At 36.8% G+C, this 23,292-nt stretch overlaps 2 protein-coding genes across 2 annotated transcripts; both read right to left on the bottom strand.

Annotated features, from left to right (window-relative positions):
* Positions 1–4,497: 4,497 nt before the first annotated feature.
* Positions 4,498–5,582, bottom strand: LOC118909844 (olfactory receptor 11G2-like). The gene has a single exon (XM_036880607.2). It carries the CDS (start codon positions 5,446–5,448, stop codon positions 4,498–4,500), a length of 951 nt encoding a protein of 316 aa, XP_036736502.2. The 5' UTR covers positions 5,449–5,582.
* A 10,612-nt stretch (positions 5,583–16,194) lies between these two features.
* LOC118909840 (olfactory receptor 11G2-like) lies at positions 16,195–17,178 on the bottom strand. Its single transcript, XM_036880602.2, has one exon. It carries the CDS (start codon positions 17,128–17,130, stop codon positions 16,195–16,197), a length of 936 nt encoding a protein of 311 aa, XP_036736497.2. The 5' UTR covers positions 17,131–17,178.
* Positions 17,179–23,292: the final 6,114 nt, after the last annotated feature.

Below are 23,292 nucleotides of genomic sequence, written 5' to 3' on the forward strand. Positions count from 1 at the left end.
TCATGATTCTATTAATCAAACACACACACTCTCTCTGCTTCTCTCTCTGTCACACACACACCACGTACACATACACAAACACACACTCTTTTGAGCAAAGGAGACACACACTCCACTAACATAAGCACTACAAATATAAAATAGGATACAACAAGCAGAGGTTATATATCATCTGCTGCACTTTCCTGATCCCTACTGAGAGGTAGGTGCATGTAGACTATATCCACATGAGTCAGCATTTCAGTAGAAAGGGAACCACCTCTATAATGCTCTATGTTGGGGGTCGGTAGAATTTTACTGAAATAATTTAGGCTTCTAGGCCATGCAGTCTCTGTGACAAATACTACAGTGATTCTGGCCTGATAGAATGAGTTTGGAAGTATTCCCTCCTTCTTTCCTTTTTTTGGAATACTTTGAGAAGGATAGACATTAATATCCATCTTTAAATGTTTGGTAGAATTCACCTGTGACACCACGTGGTGCTGCACTCTTGTCTGTTCAGAGTGTTTTGATTACCAGTTCAATTTTATTACTGGTAATTGGTCTGTTCAGATTTTCTCTTTCTTTCTGGATCAGTCTTGCAGCTTGTACTTTTCTAGGAATCTGTGTATTTCTCATTGGCTGTCCAGTTTTTTAGCATATCATATTTAATAGAGTTCTCTAATAATTCTGTGGTGTCAGTTGTGACTATTTCTTTTTTGTTTCTGATTTTATTTGTGTGCTCTCTATTTCTTGATAAGTTTGGCTAAGGTCTGTTTATTTTGTTTGTTTTCTCAAAGAACCAGCTCTTGGTTTCATTGATTTTTTCTATTTTATTCTTCTCTATTTTATTTATTTCTGCTCTAATCTTTATTATGTCCTCCTTTTACTAACTTTGAGTTTCATTTGTTCTTCTATTTGTAGTTTCTTTAACTGCGAGTTTAGACTATTTATCTGGAATTGTTCTTGCTTTTTGAGGTAGGCCTGTATTGCTATGTACTTCCCTCTTTGAACTGCTTTTGCATCACTCCATATATTTTGAACTGTTTTATTTTGTGTTCATTTGTTTCCATGTATTGCTTGATTTCTTCTTTGATTTGTTCATTGACCCATTGCTTATTTAGAAGCATGTCACTAAGCTTCCATGTATTTGTGGGGGTTTTCTGGTTTTATTCATGTAATTGATTCTAGTTTCATACCATTGTGATATGAAAAGATGCTTGATACAATTTCAATCATACTAGTCAACATTCAGTCCAACACTTTCCTTCTCTAACTGCTTTGCTCAATTCTGTACATTTCTTTGGATACAACTGAAAGCTTCTGGCTGTCTCTCATAGCCAGCAATCAATACCTGAATATCTGTTGTATTATCTCACCATCATGAGTGGGTGGCTCTGGGCATTCTGGTTTCCCTGTGATCACTCATTGATGTTCTTATATATTTAACACTCATCTTCTTCTTTTTTTTAACATTATTTATCACTTTCCATGTGACATGAAACCATTGATGCTCTGTCCTGTACCCCCATACTGTACATCATGGAATATGTATATCACTCCTGGAATCCCACATTTGAGAGTTCAATTAAAATACAGACAATTATTACATCATAACACTGAGATATTTTGTAGTATTGCCAATATCAAATGCTCTCATCTCTAGCCCATCTTGACAATAATATGAATCTTGCCCTCAGTCATATCTTTGTGGAATGATAATTAACCAAAGCTTATGACTTACCTTTAGATATCCCAATAGCTCCATCTCTTCCTGTTTTGGCAAACAGGAACATGGGAAAATTCAAGCTGACCTGTATATATCCTTTATGCATCTCTAGCTGTTAGTGCAAAGGAAAATATATTTTGTATGTGTAATCAAATTTTAGTACACATACTATAAACAAAAACAAAATGATAGATTAGAGAAAAATATTTCTAATATAGTCATTAGATAAAGGGTTAATATTTAAAATAAACTAAACTCTCTTAAGAAAAATATAAATAATCAAAAATGGATCAGGATGTTAACAGGTAAGTCACAGTAGAGAAATTAATTGGCCAATGACATGAGAAAAAAGATGTTCAACCTTATCACTACTAAAAGAAGTGGCACTGACATTCATTAACAAGGGGCTATTTCTCCTGATGCCTTGGACTGCAAAACTTGCAGGCATTATATCAGCTTCTAAGAGTAATAGGGTGCTCATGTTGATGGTGGAAATGTGATTGTATACAGCTTTGAATGGAAGCAATATAACACTAGCTAGTCTGTGTACTGCTCTTTGATCTATAAATATGCTCCTGGAAATCTGTCTCATAAACCAAAGGCACAAGTATTTTAGAATATGTGTGTTTGTATACATATGTGTATAAATTCTATATATACACATTAATATAAATTATGTACTACATATATTTAATATACATATGCATACAGACATGTCTGAGGAGATGGTACCAAAAATTTAATGGCAGTTACCTTAGGATAGTGGGATTTTTGGGTGGTTTACCCCTGTTTATACTTTACTGTTTAAAAATGTTCATGAATGAGTACTATGTGATAAAAAAGATAAATAAAAATGCTTTTATTATAAAAAATAATTACTATATTAAAAATTCATGTGAATGGAAAAAACCTGATCTTTACTTTGAGATATATGTTGAATGTAAAGGGAAGGGCAATGAGCTGAAGCAGTTTCCAGCTCTGGTGGTTCCTACTCAAAGGGAAATCGGACAGGCTATTTTAAATTCCATGTTTCTTGAAGAGAATTTTTCACATTTTAGTCATAAAATAATCTATTTTTAATTGCACATGTTGTTTTTTAAAATGCATTTTGGTCTACATTTTGTCATATTTTATAGTCAGACTTCTTTTGCCTGTAGTTGCAGTAAATTGGAAAACATGAGACAGACTTTAAGAGCTTTGTGGACCCTTTCAAGGGACACCCTGACCTTTATCTTGCAAAGACCTTGTAGACTGTAAGTTGTAGTTAACTGTGCACAAATACTTCCTTTTCTTGGTCTTTTACCCCTCACCTTTCCATACTTTGTACACACTATTCCCCAGCTGACTCCTATAGCAACTGTATCTCTTTTGGTAATAGCACATATCATAATTAAAATTTTTTTCTCATCCTAAACTGTCAGCTCCATGGGGGACTGAAATGGGACTTATTCGTTTTATATGATTTATTTCCAAGCTCTGTACTAGACTTTTTGAAGGTATTCATTAAATGTTTTTAAATGAATGAGTGAAGAAAAAGGAACATAAATATACTAGTTCTAAAAAGCGACTTAGTTATTACTTTAACACAGTTTATTTCCTCTTACAAATCTTCAGATGAAATAGTAATTTCCCATGTTCTCCCTGTAGAACCAAGAACTGGAAATGAAATGATGTCTGTGGGTTGTTGGATCCGGGCTCCTTGTTTGCCGTGGAAAGTAGCCTCCTTCATAGATCCCCCAAAGAACCCAGGAATTGTAGGGAAATATTTCTTGAATACCAATTCTCAGAAAATTTACCAGTAGGGATATAATCACCATCATTATCAATCATCTATACAATTTTGTATAAAAGAGTAACAGTGAAAGTCTTTTTTGTTCTTTTTTATCCAAGACTCTCACCTTCCAAATGCAACCACCTCCCAAATGCAATCCATAAATTTAAAGGATTTCATTTAAGTGAAATCCTTTAAAAAAAATACATACACAGATTTATAATTTTATGCATAAGGAACAGCTTACATACCATATACTATTTATTTATTTAAAAATAAAACCTGGAGGTAGTTCCACATCTGCACATCGCAAACTCATTTAAAAAGTGCTACATCATATTCAATTGCATGGACACCTTGTAATTTATCAAATATGTCTCAATATATTGGCATTTAAGCAGGTTCTAATAATTTGTTATTCATTAGAAGCAGTGCTACAATGTATTTTCATACATGTATGATTATATATGTGTAGCCCAAGTATCTAGAAGTGAGTGAAATTTCTGGGTTAATGTATATGTACATTTTATATTTTGTTTATTTTTTCCTAGAAGAAGAAGTTGTACCAGTTTACATGTCTATTAGTAATGTATATATCTTCCCCTCCTCAGATGAAAGACTATTTGATGGCTTCACATCCAAATGGCAAAAAATCCAGTATTCTCTTATAGTTTATTATGTATTTCTCTCTTTATGAGTAGAAAGAGCAGTTCTTTAAAAAAATAAAAAGATTTCTATGTGCATTATAAAGTTATGACCTGAGCAAATCACTCAAACTTTCCATTGTCCAGCTTCTTCATGTGTAAAATGAGGAAGTTTAATAGTCTCTGAATCCTTTCTCACCCTAGGAGAAGTCTAGGAAAAGTACAAACAGCTAATGACAAATAGGTTCAATGAGAGGATAAACAATTTTCAGAGCAGTACTAGTTATTTTCTTAAAATTTGTTTTACCTGAAAAAGTATGCAGATAGGCTAGTTGCTGAAATATTTTTGTGTTTTTTGACAAACACTCTAATTTTTATAGTCCTAGAAACTTCTGCAGGGCATGTTTCATATCTTTGTTCCTCAGACTATAAATGACAGGATTAATGAGTGGGGTTCCCACAGAGTAAAACAGAGTCACAAGCTTCTGCATTCCAGCTTCATGCTCAGAAGTTGGGCTTAGATACATGACCATCACTGAGCCATAGAAGAGTGAAACCACAGCCAAATGGGACCCACAGGTGAAGAAAGCCTTTCTTTGTCCAGCTGCTGAAGGGACCCTCAATACAGCTCTCAGTACTAGAACATAGGACACCATGATATAGAGGAATGGAATACATAAGAGCAGAAAACTTATGATCGTCCAAAAAAACTCCATTACTGGGGCTCTAGTACAGGTGAGGGCTAATAGAGGACCTGGGTCACACAGGAAGTGGTCAATTATTCTAGATCCACAGAAGGACATCTGGGAAATGATGATGATGGGAATCAAGAACCAGAGAAAACCAAGTACCCAGCAGCTGACCACAAGTTTGGTGCAGAGACATCCAGTCATAAGGGTAGGGTAATGCAGAGGCCAGCAGATGGCAAGGTATCGATCAAATGCCATAACAGCCAGGAAAAAGCATTCTGTAGAACCCAAGGAGAAGAAAAAGTAGAACTGGAGAAAGCAGCCAGAGAAGGAGATGATCTTGGTGTCAGAGAGGAAGTTGGCCAGCATATTGGGGACAGTGGAGGTGACATACCAGATTTCCAGGAAGGAGAAGTTGGCAAGCAGGATGTACATGGGGGTGTGGAGTCTCTGATCCCAGCTCACAGCACAGATGATGGAACCATTGTTCATGAGGGTGAGGAGGTAGACCACAGAGAAGAGCACAAAGAGGAGGATTTGCCCCTCCTTGGGGCAAGGGAAGCCCAGGAGGATGAAGCCAGAGATGATGCTGGAGTTGTAGATTTTCATGTGTCTATGAGCTCTGGAAGTATGCATAATTAACGACTATCCCTGTAGTAGCAGAGGGACTTCATTTTCTTTGTCCAAGCAAGAAATTGAGATTCATTTATTAATTAAGTCAATATTTATTTATTTATCTATTTTAAGTTGAAGTATAGTTGATATACAATACATTGATTTTAAGTATAAAACATAATGATTTGACTGTTTACATTTTAAAATGCTCTACCCAATAAGTTTAGTTACCATTGGTCAATATAGAAATATATTATAGTATTATTCTATATTCCATATGCTGTACTTTCATCTCCGTAACTATTTTATGTTATGATTGAAATTTTGTGCCTCTTTATCTCCTTCACCCATTTTACTCACCCACCCAAACCCTCCCCTATGGTAACCACCAGTCATTTCTCAGTGTTTGTGTGTTTATTGCTGTTTTGTTTGTTTTGTTTTGTTTTTAGATTCCACATATAAGTGAAATCATATAGTATTTGTCTTTCTCTCCTTGGCTTATTTCTCTTAGCACAATACCCTCTAGGTCTATCCATGTTGTTACATATGGCAGGATTTCCTTTCTTTTATGGCTGAATAATATCCACTGAATATATGTACCACAACTTTATCCATTCATCTATTGACTGGCACTTTAGTTAGTATTTGTTGAGTGTTTACTGTTTGCTAGGTATTTTTTTCTAGATACAGGGGATACAGCAGTGAACAAAATAGAACAAAATAGAATTCAATAGAACAAAATAGATTTAAATACCTGCCCCAGATAGGGGAAAGTAATGTGTATTCTCTTTTATTTCCCTCTTAAACTTAATATACTGAGCTAGTTCTCTTTTTGGAGAATGACTTTTTCAGAATAGGCTGAGGTTATTGCTGTGTCAAACACAGTGTTGTGGAGATGACTGGGGATGTATACGACACTTGCATTTAGAATAGGCTCTGTAATTTTTATGTTAATGAATGGATAAATGCATTTCTAAGTATTCCATGAGCAGCAGTCATCACATGCAGCTGCTTGTATGCAGGTGTCCTGTTGGATCATGTGATGTGGAGCAGGAAAAATGTAGGACTTTTGATGTCACTTAAAAATTATCTGACAGTTGGCTGTATCTCAACTTTACAGGTTAATTCATTCTCTCTAATACCATTATCTACAATTTCATGAGTAGATCCATCAGGTTTGTTGGAGAAAATTACCTGAAAAAATAGTTCAAGAAGCCAGATGGATAGGTATCCTGAAAGATAAAATTAACATATTTAACTGTATTAGAATAGGCCTATTGTGTAGGGAAAGGATACAGTAGTGTGCTGGAAACCCTTGGGTCAGGTTTGTTTAGGATATATCAAGAGATATGTGTCCAATAAAAACTCCCAAGATTCTAACCATCCGGGTTTTAATGGATATTACCACAGGGTCTTGCTGGCCTCAGCTAGGATGGGTTGGAGACAGGGAGAAGATAGCTACATTATTAGCTCTGTTTTCTATATGCTTTTGCTCAGCTCTTAAATTCATCTTTCTAGGGACTCAGATTAAGTTTGAAATGATTATGTATTTATTTCTCATGAAAGGTTGCTGAAAGCAGGTTTCATTTAAAAAGCCCACATCTATAAAATGACTCTACCATATTCATTTAGGATAAAAATATTCAGGACATTTGCCTTTGTTGAAGTTTGTTTGCTGTTTCCTGATTTGACTTGTCTCTTTGTAGATGTTTTAAAACTAATGTTGGTATCATTTGGCACACTGCTTATCCCTGAGTGGCAGAAGGCAGGATGTGATATGACCAGTGAACTCAGGGTATCTAGTCTCAGAAGTCAAAACAATACAAAACAAGAGGTTTATGAAGTCTGTGAGTTTGTAATATTAATTTAGAGAAATGACACCTGGATTTTATTGATTCAAGGAATCTGTGGCTTAATAGTGGTTTTGTAGTTTTGGCCTGGGTTCTAGTTTTCCTTAAATCCCTGTTTATATGCAGTCATCTTCTTCTGTATGCCCCATGTAAATTCCTTTGCCATTCTTTTGTTTATAAATGTCTAGTTACTTTCTTCTTGGTACTTATAAAAATCTGAAATTATTTTATTTCTTCACTTGTCTGTCTTTACCAGTTGAGTAAGGTTAGGAAACTTGTCTGTTGAACTCACTTTTTTATTATAGATGTGGCACCCAGTAGGTATTTAATACATTGTATTTAATAACTGCTTTCTTTTTTTTTTTTTCAAAAAATGTTTTTCTAATTATAAAATATGTTTATCATAGAACTTTGGAAAATGCATGAATTGTTATGAAGAGAATAAAAACTTCTTTGAAAAAATCTATAAATAGAAGACATTTTGGGAGAAATATGATTCAAGTCTTAAGACAATATTATCTATATGAAAGTGATTTTTACACTATGGGAACCTGAAAAAGAATTTAAGTAGAATTTGCAGGAATGTATTTTTTTCAGAACTTTTCTGTACCACATCAAGTTATTGGGGTATTTATGTAGATTTCAGGGAATTCAGGGTTATTAGATATTGAATATTTTTGGTAAGAGAAGCTATTCTATTTTAACTGATTACCTTTTCATCTTCTAAAAGATGGGATGCAAAGTGGAAGAGCGGAAAGACAAAAAGGCCTTTATTCTGTTGATTTAAAAAAATCCACAAACTTGCTTTATAGATCTAGCAGGTATTTAACATTTCTAAGTTTTAGTTTCTTAAATGTAAAATGGGAGTTGTACTACAAAATTCTTACTCCTGTTCATTTCTGAGAAGTTTATTGTTATGCCAGGAATGCTCCAACTACACAGGATAGCTAGGTTCGCAGGCCTAGAAGTGATATATAATCCTGCAGTGAACTGTTGCTGGATGTTGTATTAATTATATTTGCAGGTACAGAATTCAGGACAGTTTCCTTTCAGGGTGGTTCTCCAAGTACAAGCCTGACAAAACTGCCCCGGAAAACAGGAAATGTTTTGAAATATTTTATGCTAAACTAAATAAAATTAATCACATGGAAAGCAATACTTCCACTAAAGCTGCTTCATTACTCATCATTTGTCAGATATGTCCTAAGCATGGAAAGCAGCTGCTGTGTTAACTGGTTAGTCTGAGTTGGCTGTGTCACCCTGAATAGGCCTCAGTGGGTGCTGTGGCCAAGGTCATGGGGACATGAGCACAGGGGCCTCAAGGCTGTGTCTGTGCACCAGGCTACTTAACAGAGGATTCACAAAACAAAGCAAACAAGCTTCACTTTTTGATTTGTGAGACAATTGACTTCCAGATGTTAATTTAACAATATTGATATTTTCACTGAAATTTTCTTTATCCTTAAAGCTGGTGCCAGAAACCCCAGTGGAGTGAAAGCCTCGGTATCCTCACTAGTTTACATCTCTCATCAGCAGTCCTGACAATTCCCCTATAAATATAACTTTCTGCTTTGCTGGCCTGGCTTGGCTGCTCCATGGAGCACAGTTTGTAGAGCTTGATCAGCTGGGTTCAGAGCCCACCTCCACTACTTTCTAGCTGTAGATGAGTTATTAATCTCTTTGTGCTTTGGTTGCCTTTTTTGTAAGGTGGAGAGAATAAGACAACTGTTTATAGAGGGTATTTTGAGGATTAAATAAATAATATCTGTAAAATGCCTGGCAACAAGTTAGTGCTAAATAGCTCCCTATCTCATTGGATAAAATTTCTTAATAGCCCTCAAAAGTAAGCATATTTATCCATTGCTGGTAGGTGGTAGGAAATTGTGGTATACTAGAAATAGTACTGGACATGAATATGGGAACCTATGATATGAATTGCAGCACTATATTGCATTATTGTGGGAAATTTTACAAGCCAATTATTTCCTGTTTCGTAGTTTCCTCAAATGTCAAATGGAGATGATAATGCCTTGCCCAAAGGATGGTTCTAAAGATTGTTGAATGAAATAATGAATTAATAAGATGGAAGTACCTTGTCAATATCTGACACATAATAAATATTAGATGTTTTGTAGAAAACTATAATAGAGTTAGCAGGACAATTATTTCCTAGAGATAAAGATCCTCCAGCCAGACCTCTCTAAGCACTACATTACCTTCTTTCCTGATGCAGGAAAGGGAATCCCAACTGAAGCTTCTCAGTCAGTTTCTTTCAGGCTTTTCTGAGAGTAGAATTATTTGTCTTTGTAGTAACCAGCTGGGAGAGACGATGTAAAAACAGGTTGCGGTGAAGCTTAGTGAATGTATGTACTGTAAGTTCCAGAGATTATAAGCAAAGCTTGTCCTTTTCTCCTTGAGGGTTTATTTACTGTATATAGAAGGAGGACAGTGTCTGGAGACAAGTCTGTGCCAGTTAGTCCCTATCTTCTCTGGAGATCCCTGGCCTTCATTTCTGCCTTTATTTTCCCCAGTGGTGGAGGAAGTAATTCTTACTGTGTCTGAATCTCTTAGAGGTGGCTAGAGATGCAATCAATAGATTCATCAATCACTTACCAACCTTTTGGAATGTCTACCATGTGCTCAAGGGAAACTCTGTCAAACTAAGCCCAAGATAAAGTGTCTGTATTGCAGGAGTTTGTATTTGGCTTCTGATAAGCTGACGTCAATTATGGGTCCAGGGACAGATCTCCTTTCCCTACTGGGAAGAGAGATCAGCTGGGGGAGTAACGGACCTCAGTCAAGGGGTCTGTGGAGTCCCTCTCTTCCAAAGGCCATCATGGCCTCCTCAGTGATCTTTTAGTTAGAGTTTCTGAGTCACAACAGTTCCACCGAAGAACCTGCCTCTCACAGGACACTTACCAGCCTGAGGATACTGTAGGTCAAGGGGCCACTTAGCAGGGTCATTCAGCAGCAGTGTGCAGAGGAACTGCAACTGGGGGTTGGGCTTCAAGTTTTCTTCATCCCCAACAAAGGAGCAGGTCTTTTAGTACAGGTTATTGCCTTTCCATTCACACTTCTTGAAAGAGTTCTCATCTTAACATCTCACTTCCTGTTTAAGCACCTTTGATATTTCGCCTACCCACAGTGTAAAACTCAGTCTATTGCCTGGTCAATAAGGCCCCTGCAACACAGTCCTGGCCTATCTTTCAAGTCTTGCATTTTGGAGTTTTCTGTGCTTTTTTCCCTATGCTCTGCCATATTTACCTATGTGCACCTAAAACTCCAGCCATGTATTTATCAAGTGAGTCATTTTGCCTTCTGAATGGCATGAAAGAGCTCCTTGACTCTGAAAGCAGGAGATCCCATCTCTGTGGAGTGATACACTCAAAGAGCTGAATTCATAACTTCAAGTATAGCAAGTTTATGAATTAAATGCATATAAGATTATCCATGTGTTGCTATGGTTATTTTTCTTCCTTTTATTTGCCTTTTCCTACCCTTCCTGGTACCTGTGATGTGATTGGATCCTAGAATACATTGATATTATGAGCAGGTCCATTAGGATTGGACAAGATATCATGTGTACTGACTTAGGCACCTAATCACCATTTATAATGTTTAGATGGAAAAAAACCTTTTTCAAATTTCAATTCATCTTGTTGTGGATTTATATTTCCAGCAATTATTATTATAAAAGTACACACTTCATATGGGAAACTTGTCACAAAAAATAAAAAGATGCAAAACAGGCTTTAGCTTTCTATTCTGTAAAACATGTAAAATAGTAATGGCTACTACACAAAATGAAAATATTTGGTATATCTAGTCCTACTTTGGAGAGGGTTGCATATTATAGTCCAAATGAAAAAGCAATGTATAAGAAAGTCTATATAATATGATTTGATTTTTGTAATATAAACCATAAAAAACACTGACGTGTTTCAAGAGTATGGAGAATGGCATGAAGCATACATACTAGGTTGTTAATGTTGTTTATCTAGTAGGGGGAGGTGGTGGAGTGAAAAGCAGGTTGAGGACAAAGTGGTGGCAGAAGGGAATTGGAAGGAAAAAATAAAGAAATGTCCCTCATAACAGTATGTACAATATTCCACTCATGTAATATTGACATATGTGAGTTCATGTGTGTGTATAAAAGCATTCATAAAAGATTGTTCACTAAAATATTAATGGTGGTTACCGCAGAGTGGTGGAATTTCACATAACTTTTAAAATCTTTTTATACTTCAATAATTATTACAATGAGCATTTATTATTTATAAATTGAGAAAAAAACAAGCTGTTTTTTTTACTATGGATGAAAAGAAGTCATTTTCTTATGTGTGAGTATACTGCTCAGATAAATATCCAGGAGAGGAGTTGCTGAGTCAAAGGAATGCCCTTTAAATTTTATGGTTTTTAGCAATGTATCCTGTGTAGATATTGTATCAATTTATGCTCCATTAGCAAAGGACAAGATTGATCTTTTTCCCAATATCATTTTTGATCTTGTTAGTTTTGGGGGAAATGAAGCATATTTATCATAGTTTTCTTTTATTTATCTGATTCTGAATAAAACAGAATGTCTTTTCAGATACTTGAAAACCTTTGCTGTTTACTTTTTTCATATATTTGACACCTTTTCTATTGTGCAGATGCTTTTTTTCTTATTGATCTGAAGAGATATATGATATTTATCTTTTGTCTGTAATTGATGCCCCCATGACAGATGTTCTGGGTGGAAATAGAAGCTCAGTTAGAAGAATAAGGACAATTTGTTGTTGTTCAAAGGGTAATAGGAAACCAGGTTTGTCAAAATGTTATATAACCTTGTGTAATTTGTAAGCACAAATACAAATAAAAAAATAAGGGGCTCAATTATCTTAATGGAAAATAAGGGAGCTTGCCCCTCTCATTTTTTACTAGGGTTTACTTTAGAAAACTTGTAACTAAATTCTTTGTTTGAAATGTATGTAAATATTTTTAAGAGCTAAATGAACCTCTTGCCAGCTTTATGACTTTGTCAAAGATAGGAAGTATTTTTGAAATAAAGTCATCAAGGTAGAGAGCCCAGTTTCTGTGGGAAGGTAGGGACTTAACTCCACTGGCCTAACTTCCAAGTTGCAAAGCTACCCCAGGTCATATAGGTATGTTTATTTTTCCTTCTTGTGAAGCCAATTAGCAAACACAGATGGCCATCCCAATTACCAGGTGAATCTAGGATGACCTGTGTGACAACTGGTGTTGTCAGGTCTTTTTGAAGAATAGTTATAGCGTATCTTGAGATCATGTACGTAATGGGTTGTATTTGCTTGGCTATATAAAAGGATGAGATTTCTTTCTGTTTTTGCCATCTCTCAGTGAATTGACTGTGATGCATATATTCCCTTACTTTGATGTTTTTTCAGTAATAAAACTGTTTTATTCTCTTCTACCTTTGTGGAGAGGGTTTCTGGGCTGACAGATGTGTTGTTTTTAATTATATTTCCCCAACAAATTCAACTCAGCTTTAAAAATCTATGGCTTTATAATTTGTAAAATTATGGAGATGGAGTACATCTTTGAGACTCCTTATAGTCCTACAAATTCTAGGAAATAAAAAAACTCTATGGTGTGTAAAGTTCAAAAATAATTTGAACAATTTTCTAAGTGAGGTCAGTTAGTCTTCTTTTCAACCAAGAAATTAAAACAGATTCTGATGCCCAAATCTTTATGTCTATTTATTTTATTTATTTCTTTGCCATTAATCTACAATTACACGTTTACTAGGGTCCTCCCTTCACCAAGTTTCCCCCACAAACCCCATTACAGTCACTGTCCATCAGCGTAGTAAGATGCTATAGAATCACTACTTGTCTTCTCTGTGTTGCACAGCCCTCCCCATGCCCCCCCCACATTATACATGCTAATTGTAATACCCCCTTTCTTTTTCTCCACCCTTATCCCTCCATTCCCTCCCATTCTCCCCAGTCCCTTTCCCTTTGGTAACTGTTAGTCCATTCTTAGGTTCTGTGATTCTGCTGCTGTTTTGTTCCTTCAGTCTTTCTTTGTTCTTACACTCCACATATGAGTGAAATCATTTGGTGTTTGTCTTTCTCTGCTTGGCTTATTTATATCCTCTTGCTCCATCCATGTTGTTGCAAATTGTAGGATTTGTTTTCTTCTTATGGCTGAATAATATTCCATTGTGTATATGTACCACATCTTCTTTATCCATTCATCTACTGATGGACACTTAGGTTGCTTCCATTTCTTGGCTATTGTAAATAGTGGCTTTTGGATGTAGAGTTCTATAGATGTCTATTAGGTCCATCTGTTCTAGTGTGTTGTTTAGTGCCTCTGTGTCCTTACTTATTTTCTGTCTAGTGGATCTATCCTTTGGAGTGAGTGGTGTGTTGAAGTCTCCTAAAATGAATGCATTGCATTCTATTTCCTCCTTTAATTTTGTTAGTATTTGTTTCCCATATGTTGGTCTCCTGTGTTGGGTACATATATATTTATAATGGTTATATCCTCTTGTTGGACTGAGTCATTTATTGTTATGTAATGTCCTTCTTTATCTTTTGTTACTTTCTTTGTTTTGATGTCTATTTTGTCTGATACTACTGCAATACCTGCTTATTTTTCCTAGTTGTTTGCATGAAATATCTTTTTTTCATCCCTTGGCTTTTAGTCTGTGCATGTCTTTGGGTTTGAGGTGAGTCTCTTGTAAGTAGCATAGAGATGGGTCTCGCTTTTTTTTATCCATTCTATTACTCTGTGTCTTTTGATTGGTGTATTCAGTCCATTTACATTTAGGGTGATTATTGAAAGATATGTATTTATTGCCATTGCAGGCTTTAGATTCGTGGTTACCAAAGGTTCAAGGTTATCTTCTTTAGTAACTTACTGTCTAATTTAACTCACTTATTGAGCTGTTTTAAACACTGTCTGGTGATTATTTATTTTTCTCCCTTCTTATTCCTCCTCCTCTGTTCTTTATATGTTGGTTGTTTTTTTCTGTGCTCTTTTTGTGTTTCCTTTAACTGCTTTTGTGGGTAGTTGATTTTATTTGTTGCCTTTAGTTAGTATTTGGTTGGTCTACTTTCTTTGCTGTGATTTTATTTTCTCTGGTGACATCTATTTAGTCTTAGGAGTGCTGCCATCTAGAGCAGTCCCTCTAAAATACCCTGTAGAGGTGGTTTGGGGGAGGCAAATTCCCTCAACTTTTACTTGTCTGGAAATTATTTAATCCCTCCTTCATATTTAAATGATAGTCATGCTGGATACAGTATTCTTGGTCTGTAATACCCCTTTCCTTTTTCCCCACCCTTATCCCTCCCTTCCCTCACATTCTCCTCAGTCCCTTTCCCTTTCTTTCTAAACAATAAGGCCCTTCTCTTTCATTGCATTAAATATATCATGCCATTCTCTTCTGGCCTGTAAGGTTTCTGTTGAGAAGTCTGATGATAGCCTGATGGGTTTTCCTTTGTAGGTGACCTTTTTTCTCTCTCTAGCTGCCTTTAAAACTCTGTCCTTGTCCTTGATCTTTGTCATTTTAATTATTATGTGTCTTGGTGTTGTCCTCCTTGGGTCCCTTCTGTTGGGAGTTCTGTGCACTTCCGTGGTCTGATTGATTATTTCCTTCCCCAATTTGGGGAAGTTTTCAGGAATTATTTCTTCAAATACACTTTCTATCCCTTTTTCTCTCTCTTCTTCCTCTGTTACCCCTATAATGCGGATATTGTTCCTTTTGGATTGGTCACACAGTTCTCTTAATATTGTTTCATTCTTGGAGATCCTTTTATCTCTCTCTGTGTCAGTCTCTATGTGTTCCTGTTCTCTGGTTTCTATTCCATCAAAGGCCTCTTGCATCTTATCCATTTTGCTTATAAATCCTTCCAGAGATTGTTTCATTTCTGTAATCTCCTTGCGGACATCATCCCTTAGTGATTGCCTATTTCTCTGCAGCTCCATCAGCATGGTTATGAGCTTTATTTTTAATTCTTTTTCAGGGAGATTGGTTAGGTCTATTTCCTTCTCAGGGTTTGCCTCTCTGATCTTGGTCTGTATCAAATTCTTCTGCCTTATCATGGCGATAGAGGTATTTGTGGGGAGCTGGCATGTGTTTTGGGTAAGAGAAAGTCCCTTCTTGCTGTTTTGTGGCCTTCCTCTCCTGTGAGAAGAGCGACCCCTAGCGGCTTGTGCTGGGTAGCTGCATGCAGGCGGGTTTTCTAATTCTTGCCCGGCCGCTGTGGAGCTCCACGATTGCTGTGGAAGTGGCCAGCCTCAGGCTGCTTCTCCAATATGGTGGAGCCGTGTCAGAGGTGGAACGGGCGGGAGGCTGTTTATTGCTGTGAGGGGCCTCTGAGCTGTGCTGCCGCCCAGGGGGTTAGGGTGCCCGGAGTTCCCTGGGATTCCCAGCTGCTGGGCTAAGTGTCTCGGGATGCTTCCGTCCAGCTGTGGGGTTCCTGTCCCTTTAAGACTTTCAAAAAGCACTTGCTTTTCTTTGTCCCGGGTGCGCCAGCTGCGGGGACCTGCTCACAGGTCTTACTGTCTTGTTTCCCTAGTTTCCAGCACCCCACGCATGCACTGTGTCTGCGCTCTGGTGCGGATGGCTGAGGCTGGGTATTTAGCAGTCCTGGGCTCCCTCTCCCTCCCCACTCTGACTCCTCTCCTTCTTCTGGGAGCTGGGGTGAGGGACGCTCGGGTCCCGCCGGCCTGTGGCTTGTATCTTATCCCCTTTGCGAGGTGCTGGATTCTCACAGGTGTGGATATAGTCTGGCTGTTGTCCTATGTCTTCTGGTCTCTCTTTTAGGATTAGTTGTATTTATTGTATTTTCAAAAATATATATGGTTTTGGGAGGAGATTTCCACTGCTCTACTCATGCCATCATCTTGGTTCTTCTCCCCACAATCTTTTAAAACAAGATTCTTACTTTTATATTCTTAATAATTTCTTCATAGCATGTTTCATATCTTTGTTCCTCAGACTGTATAATACAGGGTTAATGAATGGAGTAACTACAGAATAAAACAAAGTCACTATCTTCTGCATTCCAGCTTCATGCTCGGTTGTTGGGCTCACATACATGACCATCACTGAGCCATAGAAAAGAGAAACCACAGCGATGTGGGACCCACAAGTGGAGAAAGCCTTTCTTCGTCCAGAAGCTGAAGGGACCCTCAATACAGCACATAGGACCAGAGCATAGGAACCCACGATAAAGAGAAAGGGAACAAATAAGAGCAGAGAGCTTAAGGTAGAGCTAGTTAACTCTATTACAGGGGCTCTGGTACAGGTGAGGGCCAATAGAGGACCTGGATCACACAGGAAGTGGTCGATGATCCTGGATCCACAAAAGGACATTTGGGAAATAACAATGATAGGAACCAGGAACCAGAGAAAACCAAGTACCCAGCAGCTGACCACAAGTTTGGTGCAGAGACGTCCAGTCATAAGAGTAGGGTAATGCAGAGGCCAGCAGATGGCAAGGTATCGATCAAATGCCATAACAGCCAGGAAAAAGCATTCTGTAGAACCCAAGGAGAAGAAAAAGTAGAACTGGAGAAAGCAGCCAGAGTAGGAGATGATCTTGGTGTCAGAGAGGAAGTTGGCCAGCATATTGGGGACAGTGGAGGTGACATACCAGATTTCCAGGAAGGAGAAGTTGGCAAGCAGGATGTACATGGGGGTGTGGAGTCTCTGATCCCAGCTCACAGCACAGATGATGGAACCATTGCCCATGAGGGTGAGGAGGTAAACCACAGAGAAGAGCACAAAGAGGAGGATCTGCCCCTCCTTGGGGCAAGGGAAGCCCAGGAGGATGAAGCCAGAGATGGTGCTGGAGTTGTTCGGGGTGTTGGAGATTTTCATGGGTCTGTGAGCTGAAAAGCAACAAATTATTGAATGAGTATGTAAAGACAGATGGAGACCCAGATATGTAATGAAGCGACTTTGAGGAATAGTTACTATTTAATCCCAAAATACTGTTCTAGCTTAGTTGTTGGATTATAAAAAACACTAGAAGTCAGTGAGTATCAGTAGATAGACAGAAATGTTTTTTTATTGTGAAATGTATGGAAACATGCTTAATGTGTAACTATACAGCTTAGTAAATCATTATACATAAAACTGCAAATAATTACCACTGAAGTCAAGAAATAGAGTATCACTTGCTCCCTAGACCTCCCCTCATGCTCCACCCAATCACTACCCTCTGTCTTTCTGCTCCCCCAATGGTAACATTCTCTTTTTCTTATGGTAATCATTTGCTTGTTTTTCTTTATTTTAATAACTATGTATGCATTCCTAAATGAAAATTTAGTTTGCTTGTTTTTGTACTTCACATAAATGAAATCATGTTATATGTAGTACTTTTCGATGGCCTCTTTTGTTTAACAGTAAGTTTGTGAAATTCATGTTGTTGCATGTATCTATAGTTTCTCTATTTTTACTTTTCTAAACTATTACATTCTGGGAATAAACCATCACTTATTTAGCCATTCTACTATAGAGGTATAGTTTCGTTATTTCCAGTTTGGAGATATCAGGAGTACTGCTACTATGAACATATAGTTAATTTTTTCCTGGTTCATACATGCATGCACACCTATAGGCTGGATCATAGGATGTGTGTATCTTCAACGTTAGTAGGTCATATAAGTACTGTTCCATCCTTAATGCATTGTTTTTCATTGCTACTGATAGTATATGAGAGGTCTGATTGTCAAACATTCTTTTCTAATGTTAAGATCTGTATTTACCAGAGCCTGGGGAATGACCTATAGACTACATTTTAATAGCTTCTCTCTTTTTCTTTTTCTTCTGGTAATATCAGACTGGATTGTTTTCTTCTTGGCAGTACTTTTTTTCAGAGTAGGTGTTTATATAAGAACTGTGCTGCTTTCAAGAGAGTATTCTGTAAGTGATAAGGAAAATTATCTCAAAACTTGGTTTAGGAGAACATTTTAATACCTGGTATAATTTACAGCCACTTCTGGAAGGTCCATTATCCATCTATATGAGCTTCGGGTCTTGTGATCAGCTTCATGACTAAACAAGACATTTATTTATCTAACCTCTTACTTTTTGTATATGCCTCTCCCAAGAGAGAATTCTTTGAAATGGCTCACATAAGAGAATCTTTCTAAACAATAATTTTCAAATAGAGCTCTGTCACAGGCTTAAAATCAGTTTGTTTGAGAAGTTACTTTGCTAGAAATAATTGGAATTAGCATGATGATTTGTACTTACACTGCTTTTAATAAATATTCATAAAATGAATGAATAAAGAGACTTTTTAAGTTCCCCAAAAAAGATCACACCAACATAGCTATTTGTGGGCAAAGCTGACTTCTCGTGTGGCCATGGAACAGAGGATCCTTGGGACTATTGGAATCACTTTTCTTTTGAGGTAGTTAACTAACTCATTGATTCTCTTTGGTAATGCAGTCTACCAGTCTAGTACTGCAGTAGTAAAACATGCAAACTAATTGTAAGAAATAGGTGCAACTTGCTTCTGTTAATATAGTTCCCCAGCCCTCCAAGGTAGGGATAGGATCAGTATTAATCAGATTTTGTTGAAACAGGTTTTTGATTGTCTGGATTGGGAATATGACTCTTCAAAATCCATTGGTTCCTATTCCAGTTATGTAAACTGTGGAACCTGATGTTACTGATCTAATATTAAGGTACAGGGAGGAGGAAACTTGAAAAGAAGAGAAAACTTAAAATTTTTTGTTCCCTTTCCCAGTTACTGCTTGGGAGCACCTCAAGGCAGAATGACCTTTGATGGTTACACATTTGCAAAATGATGTAATGTTTTTCTGAGTTAAAAAATAACAACCTTTATTAAATAATCCTGCACTCAGACCTTGGTTTTAGTTATTACAGCCTCTGTAAATATGGTATGACCTCCCTGGATAAATGGCAGAAAGTGTCAGGGTGGTTGATTAGAATGTATTTTTGTTTTATTTTTGGAGAGGAAGAAAATTTGTGACAGGGTACTCAAAAACTGATTAATATTTTAGAACTTATAAAATGTTGCCAAATCTCTCTGAGCCCTGTCTAGTTCTGGATTTTTTATATGATTCCCCCTGCATGGACTGTAGAGGGTACTGTGAATATTGGTACAATGATGTCTGTGTTTATGTCCTAAGGCCAAGTTAATGGACTGAGTTAATTAATAGTAATCACTTTTTAAAAAAAATTTACTTGTTGAATTAGTCACCCCTGGAAAGGTAGACTATGTCTGAGTGAGCACTGCCATGTCAAACACACTGTGAGAAAGATATTTCCTAATATTTAAATTTTTCTTCAAAGCTCAGGGCAGTAGAAATCTTGGTACATCCATGTGTTGGCCATCTTTCTACAACCAGGCCAGAGATGTCTCATGACAACTCATTTCTCTCCCTTAGCTAGTTTGCATGGTTTTAGTTAGGGTCTGCCACATCTGTAATATTGAGTAATCTCTTCCTGGAAAACACAAAAAAATAAGGATAATTTTCCAGGTTAGGCAGCTGTCTATAACAGAAAAAATACTGAATTTAGAGTCAAGAATTTTTTTTTACTAGTCAGAGGAAATTAATGCTCAGTTTTTTATAGCTATAAAATAGGCATAATTATCCCTTCTCTGTGGGCTATTAAGAGGATTATGGAATGAGATAAATGTCTGTGGCAGTACCTTTTACCAATGTTGACCAATAAGAGCTTAAATATTGGTTGTTTGTATATGGCCATAGAAAATTCAAAGAGAACTGTGGGTAACAGTTACTAATTATGATTGTTTTTTACTCTTCTAAACACTACATAACCTTATTACCTGGATCAGTAAAGGGAATTCCAAACTGAAGCTTCTCAAAGGTTTCTTTTTTATTTTCTTCATTAGAAGAAATAACCAGAATCTTGGCAATAACCAGAATGGAGAAGAGAGGTAGAAATGGTTGTGATAAGGATCCTTGATTGTGCTGCTGAAGAATGGAGGGATTATAAGGAGAGCCTTCCAGGAAGTAAGCCCTTTTTTTACTTGATCCTTGAGGAGCCATTTACTGCTTCTAAAGGGAAAACTGTGTCAAGAGACATCTCTATGCTTGTTATTCACTTCCCTTGGGCTCTGCCTTAATTTCTGTTTTTTTTTCTATGCAAGTTGAAATAATATATTTTCTTTGTTTTAAACCTCTCTAGGCAGAATGAAATTCAACAAATTAATTGGTTGTTTGATTTATTAAGCAACAAATAAATCCATCTTTAATTTCCCTTAGTGTGACTACCATTTGGCTAATGATGAATCTTACAAACCTGAAGAGGATAGAAGCAGCCTCAGATGTCCGTATCTGATCTGACATTCCCAACTAGGTCATGCTGTTCTCTTATTGGACATAAACAATATTATAAAATACAACCCCAGTTGAAGTTATTCTGACACCATGATAAAATGAGACAAAACAGGGGTACTTCTTAATTTTGTCTCTGCACAGAAAAAACAAGTTAACTGTGCTACCCATAAAATACCAAATATCCTCTCTTGGCTAAAATGAGTGGCTGCTACTTTTTTTTTAGAGCCAGTTACATCTTTATTCTCCTTTTTGTCTTTCTTCTCTATAGATAAGATCGGTTGAGACACAGACCCATAGAATTGCCCTTGCCTTGACAACATCCTGTCTGGCGCAAACCACCACTTCCTTAGACCCTCCTCCAGATCACTCAGCCAATGCAGCAATTCTGTCCTAGGCTCTTTCTAAGACCGTTTTAGTGGGACAGCCCATGGTTCTCTCATGATATATGCTATTCCTTGCTATGATGAGTAATAAACCCAACTCATTCATCTTCAGGTATTCCTGTGGTCTTTGGCCAAAGGGCATTGACAAACCTAATGCATAGCAAGTTGTCTGAGAAGCAGGAAGTTTTTTTGTGAGACCTCATGTAGACATCTCCAAGAAGGCAGCTGCATCTAGGGACACTTCCCAGGCCCAAGGATGTTCTGGGTTAGGGTCAGTCAATACAGGGTCATTCTGCAGTGGCTGTCTAAGTAACTGCCACTGGGAGGTGGCTCCACTGTTTGCCTATCCTCAACAGAATGGCAGATCCTTTAACACAACTGATCTCCAATGTCTCCATCCACCCTATTGTGGCAGAAATTCCTGTTTAAAATACTGTTGAGTTCAGTTCACTTGCCTGTTTGGCCACCATTTATATTTTAAAATATTTCAAAGTCCTCATCTGGCAGACATGGCATCCTGTAGCACAGCCTCATTCATTTTTCTTCCAACTTCCCAGAGTTTCTTGCAGATGTTGCTATGTCTTGGTAAAACCAAACCACTCAGGTGCACAGTGGGAGCTCAAAAAATGTGTCTAGCAAATGAAAAGAGCACCCAGTGTGAATGATTTGCAGTGGGCGAGGCAAGCCCTGTGGAGAAAGTGACCTAGAAAACCAGGTGTGGAGGGTTGATCAGTTAATTGTGTTCAGGAGTGTCCGTACTGCTCTTTGCCTCTTTTCTGTCCTTTTTATATTTCTTCACCAACTCTGGGATTGATTGGAGAATACTTCTACATTTTATTTTTAAAACAGTTTTATGGTATAACTGGCATACTATAAACTGTATACAGTCAAAACATGTAATTTGATAAATATTCACACATGTATATATGTGTGTGTATATATATATACATAACTGTGAAACCATCTCCATAACCAAAATTGTAAACAGTTGTCATCTCCAATCATCATGCCCCTTTGCAATCCCTCTTCCTACCCTTACCTGACCCCAGTCCTGACCACTGATCTTTCCCTTATTATAGATGAGTTTTCATTTTCTACAGTTTTATATGGATGGAATTGTACCATATATACTTTTTTTTTTTGGTTTAGTTTCTTTCACTCAGCACATTTTGAGATTCATCCACTTTGTGGTGTGTATCAGATCATTCCTCTTTATTGCTGAGTAACATTCTGTTGTACAGATATATCAGAATTTGTTCATCTGTTTACCTATTGATGGACATTTGGGTTGTTTCCAGTTAAAATAAACCTGCCAGGAACATTTCTTTGTAAGACTTTGTGTGGCATATGTTTTTTTCTCTAGGTAACTAGCTAGGGGTGAAATGGCTTTATCAAATAGTAGATGCATGTTTAACTTTTTAAGATACTGCCAAACTGTTTTCCAAAGAGCTCGTACTATTTTACATTCATACTAGCAGTGTGTGTGAGCATCAGTTCCTTTATGTTGTCACAAAAACTTGTATGGCCAGTTTTTGAAATTTTAGTCATTCTGGCATCTATACAGTGCTATTTCACTGTAGGTTTAATATATATTTCCCTAATTTCAAAACATTGAAAATATTTTAATTTTCTTATTTGCCATCTCTGTATCTTCTGTTTAAATCTTTTTCCCGCTTTTCAATTGGGTCATTTGATTTCTTATTATTGATTTTTGAGCATTCTTTTTGTATTCTGTATTCTGTATTCAAGTTCCTCAACAGACTTATGCTGTATCAGTATTTTCTTCCAGCTTGTGGCTTGTCTTTTCATTTTCTTAAAAGTGTCTTTCAAGGGCAGATATTTTAAATTTTGTTGGAGTTCAACTTTTCAGTTTGTTCCTTTATGGCTTGCATTTTTGGTGGTGTACTTCAGAAGTCATTGCCTAAGCCACAGTCACAAGAATTTTCCCTTGTTTTCTTTGAGGTGTTTTAGTTCCAGACCCATTTTGAATTAATTTTTCTCTACTTTTTGAGGTGTGAAATATTAAAATTACTTTTTTATATGGTTATCCAATTATCCAGCACCATTTATTAAAAATACTCCCTTTTCTCTACTTACTCTTGTGCCTTTGTTTAAAATCAGTTTTCCACACATATGGGACTATTTCTGGGCTCTCTATTTTGTTTCATTGATTGATTTGCTTACTTAAAGCTAATTAAGTTTTTTTATTGTATGCTAATTATTTTTATTATTGTAGCTTCATAATAAGTCTTAAAATCAGGTAATGTTACTCCTCCAACTTTGTTCTCTCTAGTCTAAGTCCTTTACATTTCTATATG

The sequence above is a fragment of the Manis pentadactyla genome, chromosome 11 (assembly GCF_030020395.1).
Source record: "Manis pentadactyla isolate mManPen7 chromosome 11, mManPen7.hap1, whole genome shotgun sequence".
Lineage (NCBI taxonomy): Eukaryota > Metazoa > Chordata > Mammalia > Pholidota > Manidae > Manis > Manis pentadactyla.